Raw genomic sequence first — 16382 nt, forward strand, 5'->3', positions numbered from 1 at the left:
ACATTTTCTTATCTATATAACATATTTATACTAAAAAAGTGTAAAGTGAAATTGACAGTACAAAAACTTGTCGATTTGAAATGTAGGATTAGTTTATAAAAATGTTAATTGGTTTGGTTTAGATAGATTTTGAAATAGACCACGACCATATACGCTATTGTGAGATGATATTGGTTAAGTTTTGTTTGAAATTTTAGAAATTTTAGTACGGTAAGTTTTGCAAGCATGGATCATTGTTGAGTTAGAAATTTTGATCTTTATCAGGTTTTTCTTTAGGATCAAATGGTCTTTTAATCGATAAGTATAAAAGTTTTGTTGTTAACCATTTATTCATTGATTCTAAATTAAAATTATAAACTTTTTGTCAACTGGGGTATTTTTGTTTAGTTAATTTTTAAATTCAAGTCAAATTTTGAAAACTAACTTTTTAGTTTTCAAAATTTGACATGGAAAGCAAATATGTACTAAATAAGATGATTGCTAAATTAAAAGTTCAAAATGTTACATGATTACATTCAATTAACTGTATTTTCTAGTCCAATAATTATAGGGTTGAAATTCTATTAACCCAAAAATAATTAGATTGAAGCAATAGAATCCAAGAAGGTTTAGTTGCTTACTTTATAAGTTTGAAGATTCTATTCTACCATCCAATTACCCACTCTAAGTCCCTTCCAAAAGCCCAAGAAAACTATGGATAAGTTTTGTTCTTTAACTTATCATCAACACTCGTGTTTGTGAGTCATCGAGATTCCCTCCCTCATGATTATTTATTTATTTATGATTGAACTACACTTCATTTGTGACCTAATTTGAAAACAACTGCTTCAATTAATTAATCTAAATAATCATGATTTTGTCATCTAAGTAAATAATTTGATTAGATATAACAGCACCCATCCACTTGATATAATTAAAAACATTTATTTTTGGTTATTATATAAATAAAGGTACATTACACCATCCATCAGGAAAATAAGAGAAAACTTAATGGATAGAAAACATATCAAACAAAAAAATCACTACAGAGATATTGATAGCATAGATGATAAACTTTTACTTGTTAATGACCAAAGTTTTGGTTTAGTTTTGTAAATGCGATTAGGAGAATGTATTTTCGATTTATTAACAAAATCCATTCCAATTAATCCTAATTAAATTCACGGAAGTTTTCAAATCCATCAGGTTTTGTAATAAATTAAATGAAAACCCAATAGAGATTTTTTTAGCTCTCCACGCAAGAACAACAATTGTAATAATTTCTACCCAGTTAAGTAATGGTTCGTTCAATCCAAAAATTTAACCCTTCACAGTACATAAAATTTATCTACATTCACAATTATAGTTCGTCAAATTAAACAGTGAAAATCCATTAAAAAAAAAATTATGTAAATCAATAAGGAAAGATTTTGATAATCACTTCACTAATCAGTATTACGCTGTAAAATTAACAACGACCGGCGTAGATTTCTAGGCCGTCGACATCGAGATGCAAATCAGACTGATGATAATGAGAAGACAAATTCAAATCAATCGTCGTCAATCAATAATCAGACGGAAAATAGTTGCAGTAGGTATGATGTTTCCTTAATCTAAACGGTCTAAACGGCAAAATAAAGATGTAAAAATGTATCAGGAAAGGAAGATTTACTTCCTACCCAGATTTTTATGACGATTTACAGAAGAGAAAACAGGCAGTACAGATACAGATTTCCAAAAACACAATACAATACCTCACTGCGCCAAATCTTCGTAGATCTATCTATTTCTTGCTTCGGTCCGACAAGTCGGACGCCAGACGCGATGCGATCGCCGAATGGTACATAATATCATGGAAAGTGGAGCTCTCCCGCGTTTTCATTCGGAGTAGCTTCGCCTTCTCCTCCGTGAAGCATCCAGGTGCAAATCTGGATCTGATTCTTCCACCGTGGAGCTCCGGATCGGCATTCTGAATGGATTGTACTTCCGCGGCGGAAGATACGACGTAGTCCGGTTCGGAAGACCATCCGAAGATCGGCGACCACCATTTCGGCGCCGCGGCGTTCGGGCGGTTAGGTTGGTACTTTCCTGAAGAAGAAGAAGAAGAAGAAGAAGAAGAAGCTGTGATCGGAGCGGGATGAAAAACGGCAAAATTGGTGGCCATGTGAGAGAAGCAGAAATGTAGGGATTTTGAAAGAGAAGGATAAACTGAAGAAAGTCAGGGTGAGAGGACGGTATTTATACAAAGAGGGAGGTGGGTTGTAATTACATGGTTTAGAACCACGTGAAATCGGCTGACCTTATTGGTTCCTGCCTTCTTCCATTTCACATTCATGTTCAATTACCACAAATACCCCTCTCTACTATTTCTTAACATACCCCTAACTTTGGAATTCTCTTCTTATTTTCCTCATTACTAAATATTATGTTTGGAAAATTATTTTAAAAAGAAAAAATTTATAAATTTGTTATAGACTATAATAATATAGATTTGTTCACAATAGTGTTTATTTTAAAACCAACTTCAAACACGATTGATGTGAGAATTTGACGATCTTTCATGGTAGCATCTCATGGTTCTTATGGTATAAAACGTTTTAAAAGAAAAATTAGAGCAGAAATGAAGAAAAAAGCTCATAGTTGAAATGGATTTTGGAAAATGAAGAGCTTAAACATTGTGAGAGTTGATGGGAAGGGTAAAAAGGGGAATTGGGGTAGAAGAAGAGGGAGCGGGAAAAGGGTAGAAGAGGAAACAAATGTATATAGAAAGAAGAAGGAAAAGGATAAGGCCTGGGGGTGCGTGCGTGCGTGGAGGTGACGTGGCTGAGGGTCCCACATAAGTGCTTTTTTAGACTCTTTATTTATAATTTGTTTCCAACTTTGATTTTCACCAATTACATATCATCACCACACTCACTCACTCACTCTCTCCCATTTCATTTTTTTTCTTATTTCCTTCTTTTCTTTCATTACCTAAATTATAAATAAGGAGGGGATTTAAAAAAAAAAAAAATTGAGGTTTTAATTACAATTACTATTTCAAGATCTAGTAAAATAAATTAAAATATACAATTTTATCGATGTTGTTCATAATCGATAGACAATAATCTATCTTTGTATACAAGAGGGATGAACTCAAGAAGTTCAGTTAATCAACCTAAATGTTTTGACCTTCCATAGTAAACATGGTTTCACCTCTAAAGTAACACAAAACCAACTTTGACGAAGTAGATCTAGTGGTTTAGTTCGATTATTTAGATAAGTCGGTATTTGATATATATAAGTATGGTGTTATTGAAAATCAATATTCTCTTTGATTCAATTTGTTTGTTTGTTTGTTTTTTTTTTTTTTTAATTTTAAAAATCATTGAAACCGAATCGAACCAAAATCTGGATAAGTAAAACTATTGAACGTTTACATAGAATGGAGGATGGGCAATTATTAACCAATTCTCGTCACTCACACGACATTGATTTTGGAAGATACAGTGCAAGTTGTTCATTTGGAATATATTTTTTCAATACCCATTGTTTTTAACAGATCTATCAATTTATTAAACACATTTTAAAAGTGTCCACTTGTAAACTTGTACACATTACATACTCTATCAAATTCTCTCTTTTCTACTTCATTAAGTAATTAAAAAAAGTTGTTGAAGTGTTTCAAATCTTAACGAAGGAATGTTAAAGATCACCGAGTCAAATACACATTAATGTTAGTTGAATTAAGTTATTATTTTGAAAAAAAAAAGAATTTGGGCTTTCAGTAGATGCATGTGACAAACTAAAATTTGAATTAAAATCTATGATAAAGTGAAAATCGTCACAATTATTAAAATTTTGATATCTACCGTTGAGTTATAATTTGACCAAATATAAACTTGATTGTAAGATTTGATATAACTTTATAATGTTCGAGCGGTTTGTAGTTCTCCAAAGATAAATGTAGGGTAATAGTTGCTTTTTGTTAGGATACAACAATTTAACATGTGTTAAAGATATTATAAACTAGTTGATAATCTACAACTAGAAAGATATTTTTGTATAAATAAAAAAAAATAGTTTTTTCATTTGTTTACACTCCAAACAAAGTCTTATAAATGGTTGTCTTGAAGAGAGTGTGATATGCAACGTAACCTTTCTCTTTACTTGTTTATGTTTTGTAAGTTTCGAAGACATGATAGACAACAAGATCCAAACATCCATCTCTACGTGCTCGTCTTTATGCATTTTATACTCAACATCCATATTCAAGGTGTTTAACTTCCAAATCAAGCACTCTTTCCGTCCTCGTGTAGAACTTGATATTTTTAATCTTATAAAACACATTTTTCAATTCTCCTAAACCAAAAAGAAAAACGAAAAACATTTTTTTCAATTATCGTAAACTAAAAAAGAGAAACATTTATTTGATTTGAGGAAAAGGAAAAGTGGAGAGGAAGTCACGTTTTAAAGCTGAGGGGAAAACGGGGGACATAGAAGGTAGTAATGAAAAAGAAGAAGGGCATTATGGTCAAATAAGGTCAGAAAAACTGAATCTCGAAGTCTTCGTCGAGTTATCGAGAGAGAAAGGGTTGTGGGCATTACTTTTATGTGCCTCGCTTCCCGTCGTTCCTTATCGGTTCTCTTTCCTTTCTCTTCCAAACAATCTTCCAATACTCCTTCTTCCACTCCAACAGAAGAGCAACCCTATTTTCTTTTGCCTCCAAAATGTCGGGGAAGGGAGCCAAGGGTCTGATAATGGGCAAATCTGCCGCCAACAACAAGGACAAGGATAAAAAGAAACCCGTCTCTCGCTCTTCCCGCGCTGGTCTTCAGGTCTCCTTCTTTCCTTTTTACTCTTCTTCACTTGTTTTTCCGCTTTCCTTTTCTGGGTCCTCTCTGGATCTGTGTTTCTTTTGCTTCTTTCAGGTTTATGCCTCTTTTTCTCCAACAAACCCACGATTTTTTTTAAAATTTAGATTCGTTTTTTGTGTTTGGACATTGGGTGTTGGGGATGTGGGGGTAATTTAAATTACGTCTTTGAGTGTTTATATTTGTTTATTACAGATGGGTCCTCTTTCTGTTTCCTTGTTTCTTGTTCTTTCGTTTCTCTTCGAGGGTTTTGGTGGTTTCTAAGTTTGTTTGTTTCGTTGTGGGTTCTGCTCTGTATGAGATCGAGTGGTGATGAATATTTAGGAGGTGTTCGTTTGTGAATCTTTGGAGGGGTAGCTCTAAGTTATTCTCTTTAATCTTAGAAGTAGATGCATGTATTTGGGTCTGTTCTATTTTTAATGTGTTGCTATGATCCTCCTTTAAGCAGGTCTGTGATTCTTTTGTGAGTCTCGGTTTGTTAATGTTCTTCGTGGTTGGAGAAATAGATTATTTTGTTGAGGTAATGTATTGGGTAGAAAGAAAGAACCATGTTAGACTTAGCTTAGGCTGATATGGTTTTACTTATAATTTCCCAATTAAGGTTGGCACCAGTGTGTGAAGCATGCATCCAAGATCAGTTTTTCGTGCTATAGAAGTTGTCTGTCAAAAGATGTTAGTGAAGGTGAATTGGGATTTGACCATTTTTATGTCTAGATATTTCCCAATCACAATTCAATGGTTCCCAGTTCTTGAGGCATTTAGATAGATAACTTATTCGTTTACATGTTGCGAAGTCTCTTCCCTATTGTTAGAGTGACAGAAACTAGGACATTGATCCAATAGTTGTATTAGAAACTTTAAAACATTAAGTACCTACATCATCCTAAGTAGTTCGAGTAACTAAGGACAATGCTTAACCACCGTATACATAGGTATATTTAACGTTTATCTTGTGTGATAGGTAATACATATTATACTCAAGGTGGGTTTGACCACTAGATTCTCATGTTGATAAATTTTAAAAACATTTATGGAGTGGCAATAAGTTTTTCTCCCATCTCTTCCTTTTCCACTCTTTCTTTTTGTAACAAAATTCAAGTCACTCCTCAAGTCCATGGGCACACTCCTAGATATTTGATACCTGGTTGACTGTAGCTAATAACCTGTCACAAATAAAAGCTCAGCCCATAGCTTAGTTTGTATAACATCTGACCCTAGAACTCTTCACAACCGTGATACCTGAATTATTTACTTCTATTGGTGGAAAATGAGTCTCAACAATTCTGTTAAAATTTGGCCCTATGGGGCGATGTTTGGGTCCTGAATATCACTTGTCAAGACCCTACTATTAACCTACCAATAGATTGTGCCCTTACTTGGTTACTACAGCATCGATGATGTATTGGTTAGCTGTCTGGCCTACTCACTTTTTTTTTCTTCTCGCTCCATTTCTATATCATATTCCTCTCTGAAACTCGCAAGTTATGTATCCCGTTTAAATAAAGGGCCGGTTTCTTTTACCTCTCTTCCTTTATGATTTTATTTCCAAACATACCTTGTGTCACTTCGTGCAGACATCCTTTGGATCTATTCTCATTTTCATTGACCATTTGTCTTACTTCTATTGCATTCCTTTTTTTCACTATGTGTGCTGAATTGGACATCCGTTGCCTGCCACGCCACCCCTCCTGCCTTTCACATTGTTGCTACATGGTATGAATCTGTATTTTCTTTGCTTGGTATGTACAGCTTTTGGACTCTTTCTTATGGTGGATTTTACTATTTAAAGGAAAATTATCTTGAATTTGATATGAGCAAGACATTTTTATTGTGTCTCTATAAGTGATTCTTCTGGTAGGTGGCTTCTTTGGCCATCTTGTGGACATTCTTGCTCTAAGGGAACTTCAAAGACAATAAATTTTAAGGTAGGACAAGTGGGGTCATGAGGCATTGATCTTTAGCTTGTGCTGCCCCGTAAGCCAACTTCTTATTCTTTATTTTATCTCTGAATATGGGGTGGAAAATAGGTTGTGTAGAGATGTCTGTCATGGTATAAGTTAACTGGTGCCTACTGCCTGGTGGGTTTTATCACTGCCTAACAGAACTTTCTTTCAAGTTTCAATCAGGTGAGGATGGCCAAGGTCTAATAGAGTGCCCCAGTTTTATTACGAGACCCTTTTATTTTGCTTTGATAATGAAGTTAAGCATCAATAGGGATTTCAGAGCATGTTCAATATTTTGCAAGAACTTCGTTAGATTAGGGGATGCTCCACTTCTTTGTAGACAATACTTTCTGTTATTTATTGCCTGGAACACTCCAAATCTTCCATGCAAAGCTTTTTTTCTGCAAATGACCTATTGGGGTTATCCAGAATTTATGTGAACCTAGCGACTCATGGAGATGTAGGCTGTTTTAACCAATATGCCTGTACACTGCCTCTTTTTATAAATTCTCTACTACCACAGCGTTGATTGAATAAGTGGAACTTTTAATAGGAAGGTCTGTATCCGGATGGAGAAACTTGTCTCCTATTTATTTGGATTTGGGTGGTCTTGAAATTGGAATTTTGAGCTAAAAAAAATATAGCTTTGATTTGTAACGGTTGTGAAGATATTTGGTAGAATAACAGAATTATGGCATAAGATCATCGATGATAACTATATGACCAGATATCTTTTGGGTAGTTTATTAACAACTAACAACAGTGGTGGACTTGTTGATGTTTGTCATTTAGTCACCAGTTGTAAAAAAACTAAGACTGGAGTCTTAAGTTTTGTATGGACTTCTATAGAAAAGAACATTTTTTAATAGTCAAAACTCTTTGCGATGAATATCAGATTTTTGTGTGTTCTACTACATCAATGAGAAGAGTCTCTATCTTCATTCCAGTTGATGGGAGGATCTCATTCATTTTTTTTGGCGGTAATATCTTGATTCCAATGAGGAAGGAGCTATTGTTGCATATTGCATATAATACTACATCTATATCCATATGCCTTAAATGAATTATGCGGCTCATTTTTTCTTGTTTCCTTCTTCTCTTCATAACTTTTGATGGACTGTGTAATAGAATGTCACTGGGAAAGAGGAGTGTGGTTCTCTGGTAGATGCCTCAATTCTCAAGTCCTTCCTGTATATCATTTTCCATGTATTGGTTTTGATGTTTTCTTTTCAAGGTTGTCCGTAGCTTCTACTTTTATTAAGAATCACAAGGCATAAATTCCAAGTCTTTGAGATGACTTTTGGAACATTTTTATTTGAAGTAATTTTTCTACAAGATATCATCAAATTTTGGGAGTGTTATTTAAAATTTCATATTTTTCTCATTGTTATTATGCCGTTGAATGGCTGGATGATGCAGTTTCCAGTGGGAAGGGTCCATCGGCAACTGAAGTCGAGGGTTGCTGCCAATGGACGAGTTGGAGCTACAGCAGCCGTATACACAGCCGCAATCTTGGAGTATCTGACTGCAGAAGTGTTGGAGCTGGCCGGGAACGCGAGCAAGGATCTGAAGGTGAAACGTATAACACCAAGGCATTTGCAGCTTGCAATCAGAGGAGACGAAGAGCTTGACACACTCATTAAAGGAACCATTGCTGGTGGAGGAGTCATTCCTCACATCCACAAGTCACTCATTAACAAATCCTCCAAGGAATAGGCTTGATCTGTTTTTTATCTTCATCTTACAGTTTAGTTGAGTGGTTGCTTGTCATATGCTCAGTCATGTCATTGTCTGGTCTAATTTAGTAGTGTCATATTATCAAATTCTACTTTTGTGATGATTACTTCTATCCATTGAGTAGTAGGGGGAGGAGATAAGAAGATATTTCTCGTTTTGTAAGTTTTAAGATGGTAAATCATTTTCATCTTTAGTAATTTCTGACTCTGGGATTGCTTTGACACTGTCAAATTTACTTACCTGTCAATGTAATTGATGACTTCGCATTATTATTATTATTCTCCCTCTGCCAAATATATACATATACTTAAACATCTCCCACAATCAATACTGGAAAAGAATTGCAGTGAGATCAGTGTGGATGAATTTCCTTTCTTGATTGAGTTTTGGAAAATCTAATCTAAGAAAAAAAATGTACAAATATAAGGTTATCTCCACAACACTAGGTGGGAAATAACAGTCTTCCTTCTACATACAACAAAGCCTTTTGGACTTTTTTTTTTTTTTTTTTGGGAAAAGGGGCCTCAAAAACTGTCACCCAAAGAAATGACCTTTTTGCCAATTTTCTTGTGGGTGAGTGACATTCTTAAATAAGGGGAAATAATAAGGGGAAGAAAAGAAAGGGTGTTTGTATTTCTTTTTTTCTTTTTTTCTTTCTTGCTAAACCTAAAAACGATGGTGGGTATTGTGTGCGCTCTCCTACTGAGGGGTGTGGGAGTGAGGTTTTTGCAAAAGAATTTTGGTGATGAAGGGTGAGAGTGCAGCAAGTAAGGCGCTGGGGCATTCCTCGTGTGGAAGATGTCCGCATCCAGATATTGTTATCAATCGCTGCATTGTAATAACAATCTCGTCGTTGTTAACATTATTGATCTTTTGATGAAATGAAAATAAAAGAGTACAGAGTGTTGAGAGTGAGACATACCGAATTAGGGAGTTTGGAAGCCATAACTTGAGAAGATTTAAGAGAGACGAGAGCATCCTCGACACCGCCTACCACTAGCACAGGCATCTCTTCAAGAGACTTCAATAAAGCTTCAGCATTTTGAGGAGAAAGTACGGTCTCATATGATAATCTCGCTATCTCATGCAGTGCTTCATCCCACCCTTCCACACACAACGCCTTCTGTTTCCATTCAGAACCAACCAGTAACATACCATATTAGCGGTAATGAGAGGATAAGGAAGATTGACACTCCAAGAATTTGGTTCATAATAAAACTAAAGCAATGAAAGGTAAGAAGAAAATCTACAACCACTAATGAAAAACAAAATGAAGGTGCAAAGGTTCTGCAGTGGTGTTACCTTGTAGAGATTTAAAACCTCAGTTGTTAGCTTGGTAGCATCGTACCAAGCACGTCGGTTCACGACTTGAGTTATCTCAGTGCGCAGCAGAGGCCGAACCAGGTGCTTCTTCCCCAGTGATGTTCTTAGCAAAATTCTTGCAAACCCAGGAACCACTTCTCTTGATAAGCTCACACTCAACAATACCACTCCTTTAATGGAAACCTGCATAATATCACAATTCCGATTCACAAAAGCCATTCACAAGAACAAAGCAACAAACACTCCAACACTTAATTTACTTCTTTGATCGAAACCCCACCAAAAAATCTTACACTTACATTGAATGAGTTTATTGGTGATTCTTGAAGCCTTTGCGCAGCCTTGAGAGCAAGCAGTCCTCCATCATCGTGACCCACTAACACCACTGAAGAAAACCCCATTTCTGAGCAAAATGCAAGCAGTAGCTCCACCTGAAAAAATAATTCATTAATATTTCAATCAAGCCGACAAACTTTGCTCCATAAAAAGCTGGCACTCAAACCATCTTTTGTTCATTTACTCGTCACTAAATGTCTAGGCACGATGATCGATTGGATTTCAAATTAATTGGGTTCTTGGTTAATATGGTTAATGAACAATCAGTGTTGAGGATTATAGTATGAAAGGTTCATGTACTAAAATGAGATTTTAAGACCTTTAGTCTCTTAAAATTAATTTATGAACATTACTTTCTTTGTTCTGCTATCTACGTCAAAATATTTTCAAAACCTAATCCAGATCTTGAAAACTACACAATAAAGTAGTTTACTTAAAAATTTTGTTTTCGTTTTTGGGATTTGGCTAAATATTCAAATACTTTTCAGGAAAAGATGAAAATCATATTAAAGAAAATGTGAAAAAAAACAAACCCAACTTTTCAAAACAGAAAACTAAAATAAATGGGCTAGATTCTGATGACAGAAATAACAGGAAAACAACGTTACAACAAAGTGAGATAATATACTTCAATTGTTGACCTTTCTCTTTCACTGTTGCAGACTGTAGGACAGAAAACAAAATGAACAGTGCCAAATCACAAGCAGTAACTGTACAGCTATACCAAAAAGAAACATGCAGAGTACCGAATCAATCACAAGCAACAGCTCTACTAAAAAAAGGGATTAAAAAAAGAAAGGAATTGCATGGGTAAAATTACCTGAATTTCAAGCTTGTAGGGATTAGACAATTCTTTTTCTTCCCAGTCTTCAGCACGAAGCCTTGAAGTTAATCCCCAACCAGGCCGATCATAAGCAGCAACTCTGCAACCGGTCTGCCTTGCAAGCACCCCCATCACATGTCTCCATGAGAACACTCCTCCACCAAAACCGTGTACCAAGACGATACCGAGTTGACCGTTATTCTCTATGTTTCCATCTAAGCTACATTTGCTCAATTCCTCCTCTTCAACATCATCCAGACTTATCACAGGAATCTCCTCACAAAGAACAGGAGAATTCGTTGCAGAGCCATCCAATAATGGATCATAGAGAGACGAACTGTGAAACTGATTGCTATAGCTCCTATGGAAGTTGTGATGGTTTTTTGATAAGACAGTAAATGGATGCCTATCAACTACTGGCCTCCCCATGGCCTTCTTTGGAGAGCTGCAACTAAAACCGGGTTCAAGAAATGCAGCAGAGGACAGCGACCTTGGTGGCGACCCAGGCAAGCTCATCTTGTAATGAATGGTAAGGCCTTGACATATGACGAACAAACTATCTATATCAGCAAGTAATCTAACCGGCAGTTCACTCTCATCCCGAGCATTACCTGAAACTTTCCACCTGATTTCACTGTCACTTTTGGGGGTTTTTGATCCAGAAGGAGTTGGAGATCGAGGGACTTTCTGGTAGCCAGAGAATACACTTTTGCAAGAAAGGGCCTGTCAAGTCATATAGGATGATGATAAGAACAGGTTCAACAAGAAGTTTACGAAACAGGAGTGAACATGCGTTTTCTTTATGTAGTAAAAGATTTCAACTTACAGCTTCTGGGTCAACTCGATGCAATAGAAGCTTTCTACGTGCTCTGCAGCTTGTTCTGTATGCCACCACCGTATGGCCGAGGGCAAAGGCTACTGAAGATAAAAACAAAACTGGCATACCCCATGATTTCTTTAAGTGAAGTCTCTGCCTTGAGGGTGAAGATGAAGCTTCAGCCTCCAATTGGGAGTTTACTGTAAAGACACAAACCTTGATAGAAAGAACAAGAATGGAGATGAAGGAACATAAAGTCACTGTTCCAAGGTAAGGACCATTTGAAAGCGCAGGGCCATCGCACATTGAATAAACACCTGAGATCAAAAATCAGAAACATTAACCACCAAAGGAGGAAAAAAACCGAAAACCTGATGATGATGATAATCAAATTAACTTACAATTATCCCTAATTTACATAATATCTCAACGACCCAGATTGTAAATTGAATGAAAAATGAGAGAGACAGGTGTAAAATTGACAGAAATAGCATAATGATAGAGAAGCAAGATCATACAGATAATAATGAGAGATCTGATCATCGAAACGAAAGGGATGTCAGTCAAAGAACTTTTGAAAGCGTATCGACGCAAATGCTCTTTGAAGCCATAGCACCTAACACATGTAAAACTCGAGATCAAAATACAAGGCACCAACATGTCTCCAATGGCCACAAGAACTGGCAACGACGACACGAGTAGTGACGCCAACATCGCCACCATAAAGAACAACGTCCTCAAACATCTCCGAATCTTATCAACAAAAAACCCACCCTTCGCCATCACTTGATTGACCCCCCTCCAAAAAATAAGAAGAAAAAAAAAAAAAAAACCCAACAGCCCTAAATTCCTCCAACAAAAAAAAAATCCCTCCGATTGATCCGACAAATCTCCTCAGACGAAAAACTGGACGACCACAACAACAACACAGTTAAGTGAGATTCCGAGAACACAGTGAAACCCTAGCCGTTGGCGGCGGAATTAAGAACCCATCTGCAGGCGGCGGCTTATCGGCCATTTCCCGGCGGCAACTTAAAGAGGTGTAAAGATTAGAATCTTAAAGAAGCCGAAAAAATTGGGGGAAAGCCAATAAGAAGGCCATAGATGGACAATGGCTAGGGCTTCAAATCGGGTCTTCTCTTACAGAGAAAATGGATGGATTAATGGAGCTTTCAAATCAAAACCTTTTCCTTTTTCTTTGAAAGCGTTTTTAGATTGATGTTCGATTTTGAATTCCAACTCTCTCTCTCTGTTTCTGTTTCTCCTTCTCTTTATTTATATTTTTTAAGCTCTAATAATAATATTATGTATATTTCTTTTGAATTTCCCATTTCTTTTTCTACATAAAATTGTTAAAATAATATTTTGAAAATTAGGAATCTTTGTAAGCATCGTGAGGGATCATAGGACGGTTTTTTCTTTCTTTCTTTCTTTCTTTCTTTTTATTGGTTCATTTAATTTAATCCCCAAAATTAAATTACACAATTTAGACCGTTCGGTTTTATAACTCCATCAACATTAACATCCTATTTAATAACTATCTAATTTTTTGTTTTCTTTTTTAACATTAAGTATATTTCTTTCTCTATTTATTACCACCATTTACATCTACCACAATATGTTTTAAAATTAATACAAGTGATCTTCAAATATGTTTTATTAGTTGTTAATGTGCTTATAAATTTGTTTAATTTTAGTTATTATACTAAAATTGTTAATTTTTATTTTATTATGAATATATTTTTAAAATTTATAAAAAAAATGTAGGTAGTAGAGAGTAAAATAAAAGGAAGTTTTAACCTAATTTATTTAATTATTTATTGAGTGTGTGAGATGAGTCATAGCCTATAGGGAATAAAAATAAAAATGTCCAATAATAATAAATAAATAAAATAGAGTGCCAACTCAGTTGCAAAGCTGGCATAATATTTTTCTTTTGAGTTTTGTTGGTGTTGGACAAAATGGAAGTGGGCCCCACGAATATTAATAATGTAAAAAGTTTTAAATTTATAAGGCTGAATAAATAGTGGTTTTGTTAGGAAAAGAGTAATTTGATGATACACAAAAATAACAGAAACAAAAGTGTATTTGTAAAAGAATTATGTTTATGACACTAAATAGATGATTATGTTTTTGTGATTGGGTAAGAGTAGTAACAAAGTGTAAACATGGAGGATTGTAGAAGTGAATGTTAATAAAATAGTAAAAATGAAAAGAGTCATGATTTTGAAAAATAGAATGAATTAAAGGTGAGTTTTGGAATGGAAATGTTAAGAAGAGAAGAGAGAATAAAATAGACAAATGTGGAAAAAAGAAAAGAAAAGAAAAGAAAAGGGAAGCAGGCGAGCGAGATCCCCGAGAAGAGAACCGTTAAACGTTGAGGCTTTCCTTTCATTCGGAGATTAAAAGATTTCTTTTATTTTTTAATTAAGAAAGAGAAAAAGAAAAAAAAGGAAAGATACCGAAGTGAGTGAGTATGGTCACGTCAGAGACGCAGGGATGTGGGGGCCATTAAATATGGCTTAGTAGGGTTCTTTTTGTAATTTAGGCTACCACCACGTGGATATTCATTCATCTCCACCCTTTAACCTTTCCCACTTTCCTCTTTTCTATATATATATTCATTTCAATCAATTCTAATAAATACTCTTTTTTATTTTAAAAATAAAATGTTTAAATGATGGTTAGTTTGATTAGGGAGGAGGGCTGGAGGGTATGGTTTTAGTGAACAAAAATGATGTTTAGGAAAGGGAAAGGGGTGGGGATGAGGGGTAGGTAAAGGTATTTGGGAATATGATAGAGTGTAGCATTTGCAGTTTGTGTCCTTTTGCAATGGCATGCGTTACATTACTCATCATTACTTTTTAGTTACCCAATAAGGGAATTACCTTTTTACCTTTTCATCTTTTTGCTTTCTTTTACTATATATACTTTTTTTTTTTGGGCGGGGCTCCAGGTTTTATTGGTTCTTTTAAGTTTCACCCAATTTCTAGCCAATCTATTGTATGCACTTTTACCATTTTCATTTCAACTAACTATTGTATATTGATTGATTAGTTAAAAATAATTATATACTAATTAAAGCTCACTATTTTTTCTTTGCAATTAAAATCTTTCTTCATAATTGTTTTTAATTAATTAATACACTAGCGCTAATGATTAAATTTTGAAATTAAAAATGTAAATCTAAAAATTATAGGATAAGTGAAATTGTATCACTCTCAGGAATTTAATAAAATTAAAACAAAATGTAAAATTTATGAATCATTCAAACTATGAATAAAAATTAAATGGAGGAATACTTCTTTATATTATAATATTAGTTAATACACTAACGCCTCGAAATGGGAAGGAAACATAAATTTAAATAAATAAAGTTAGGGATTATAAATAAATTATAGGTAATTAATAAAGATTAGTGAAAGTAATTAAGATTGACTATATCATCATTTGTTATTGGGATGCGTTAAGCGGCCTTTTTTCTTCTTTAAGTTAATTAAGATTACCTTTTGTTTTCTCCAATAACAATCCCTACTTCCCACCACACCCTTTACTTAAATTAAATTGCTTTTTTTAGTTTCAATTTCTAATCTTTTCAAATCAATTTTCAATTTTTATAGTGAGATAGAAAAAGAAGAGATGGGATTTGAAATTAAGCCTATTATGATATGATATGAATATGATATAAATATACCTTTTGGTATTCACTATATACCAAAAAAATAGACAAAAGTGTTTCCATCAAAAGCTAACAACTTTTTTATCCATTTCATATGGTGAAGTATGAGCCGTTGATAAACATATGGGTCCTTCATGTCTATTAATTCCCCAAAATTCAACTAAATTTGATTCCTTTTTCCCAAATATATTCTCTCATAACACAATGCCATTTCCTTTTCTCTTCTTACAACTCTTTTCTTTGTCAATATGGGAATCCTATTCTATTCCTAATTTGTCTTCCTCTCTTATCCAACCTATTCCTCGAGATTCTTCACTTCAATTTCTCCTTAACTACAGTAATAGCTTAATGGTTCTCACTTTTTGAAAATTTGAGAATAATTGCAACGATAATTATATTTCAGGAAATATTAAATTAAGAGTAATTAGATGAGCTAAGAATGAATGTGGCATAAATTGATTTTTAGATCATATTTGCATCTATCTTATATATAGTTGATCAAGTATGCATACTTTTGAATGAGTTAAATGTCTATGACTGTAATAATTACAAAGATGGAGAGTTAAACTTCTTATTCCAAATAAAATGTGAGTGCATGTGCATGCCAATTAAGACAAAGTCGAACACATTTTTAATGCAGTATATGAATAGTCGATAGATTTACATTTCCAACAAACATAATTTATACACATCACTATAACAAATACAACATATGTAGACACTACAATATCATTATATTAATAAATATGAAAATCAAAATGTGTCTATGGTGATATAAAATGCATGACAACGAATATCTTTTCAAGTTCGAACATTCTTCTCACTCAAACGCTATGATTGTAACGGAAATTTTAATATGAAAAAGGTAAAATATGAAGTTTGTGAAAGAAA

At 34.3% G+C, this 16382-nt stretch overlaps 2 protein-coding genes across 3 annotated transcripts; one reads left to right on the forward strand and one right to left on the reverse strand.

Annotated features, from left to right (window-relative positions):
• Positions 1–4513: 4513 nt before the first annotated feature.
• On the forward strand, positions 4514–8791 carry LOC101203451 (probable histone H2A variant 3). 2 transcript variants are annotated; one of them, XM_004135786.3, is made up of 2 exons: positions 4514–4797; positions 8196–8791. In XM_004135786.3, the coding sequence occupies exons 1-2, from the start codon at positions 4690–4692 to the stop codon at positions 8490–8492; spliced, it is 405 nt and encodes a 134-aa protein (XP_004135834.1). In that variant the 5' UTR covers positions 4514–4689; the 3' UTR covers positions 8493–8791. The 2 variants fall into 2 exon arrangements, with proteins under 2 accessions (XP_004135834.1, XP_031744223.1); XM_031888363.1 differs by lacking the exon at positions 4514–4797 and adding an exon at positions 4860–6546.
• Positions 8792–8871: 80 nt separating this feature from the next.
• On the reverse strand, positions 8872–13072 carry LOC101203213 (hypothetical protein). Its single transcript, XM_004135785.3, has 7 exons — positions 12331–13072; positions 11822–12129; positions 10993–11718; positions 10136–10267; positions 9816–10019; positions 9436–9636; positions 8872–9341 (listed from the first exon to the last, which is right to left on the reverse strand). Exons 1-7 carry the CDS (start codon positions 12593–12595, stop codon positions 9213–9215), a joined length of 1965 nt encoding a protein of 654 aa, XP_004135833.1. The 5' UTR covers positions 12596–13072; the 3' UTR covers positions 8872–9212.
• Positions 13073–16382: the final 3310 nt, after the last annotated feature.

This window comes from Cucumis sativus, chromosome 7, assembly GCF_000004075.3.
Source record: "Cucumis sativus cultivar 9930 chromosome 7, Cucumber_9930_V3, whole genome shotgun sequence".
Taxonomy (NCBI): domain Eukaryota; kingdom Viridiplantae; phylum Streptophyta; class Magnoliopsida; order Cucurbitales; family Cucurbitaceae; genus Cucumis; species Cucumis sativus.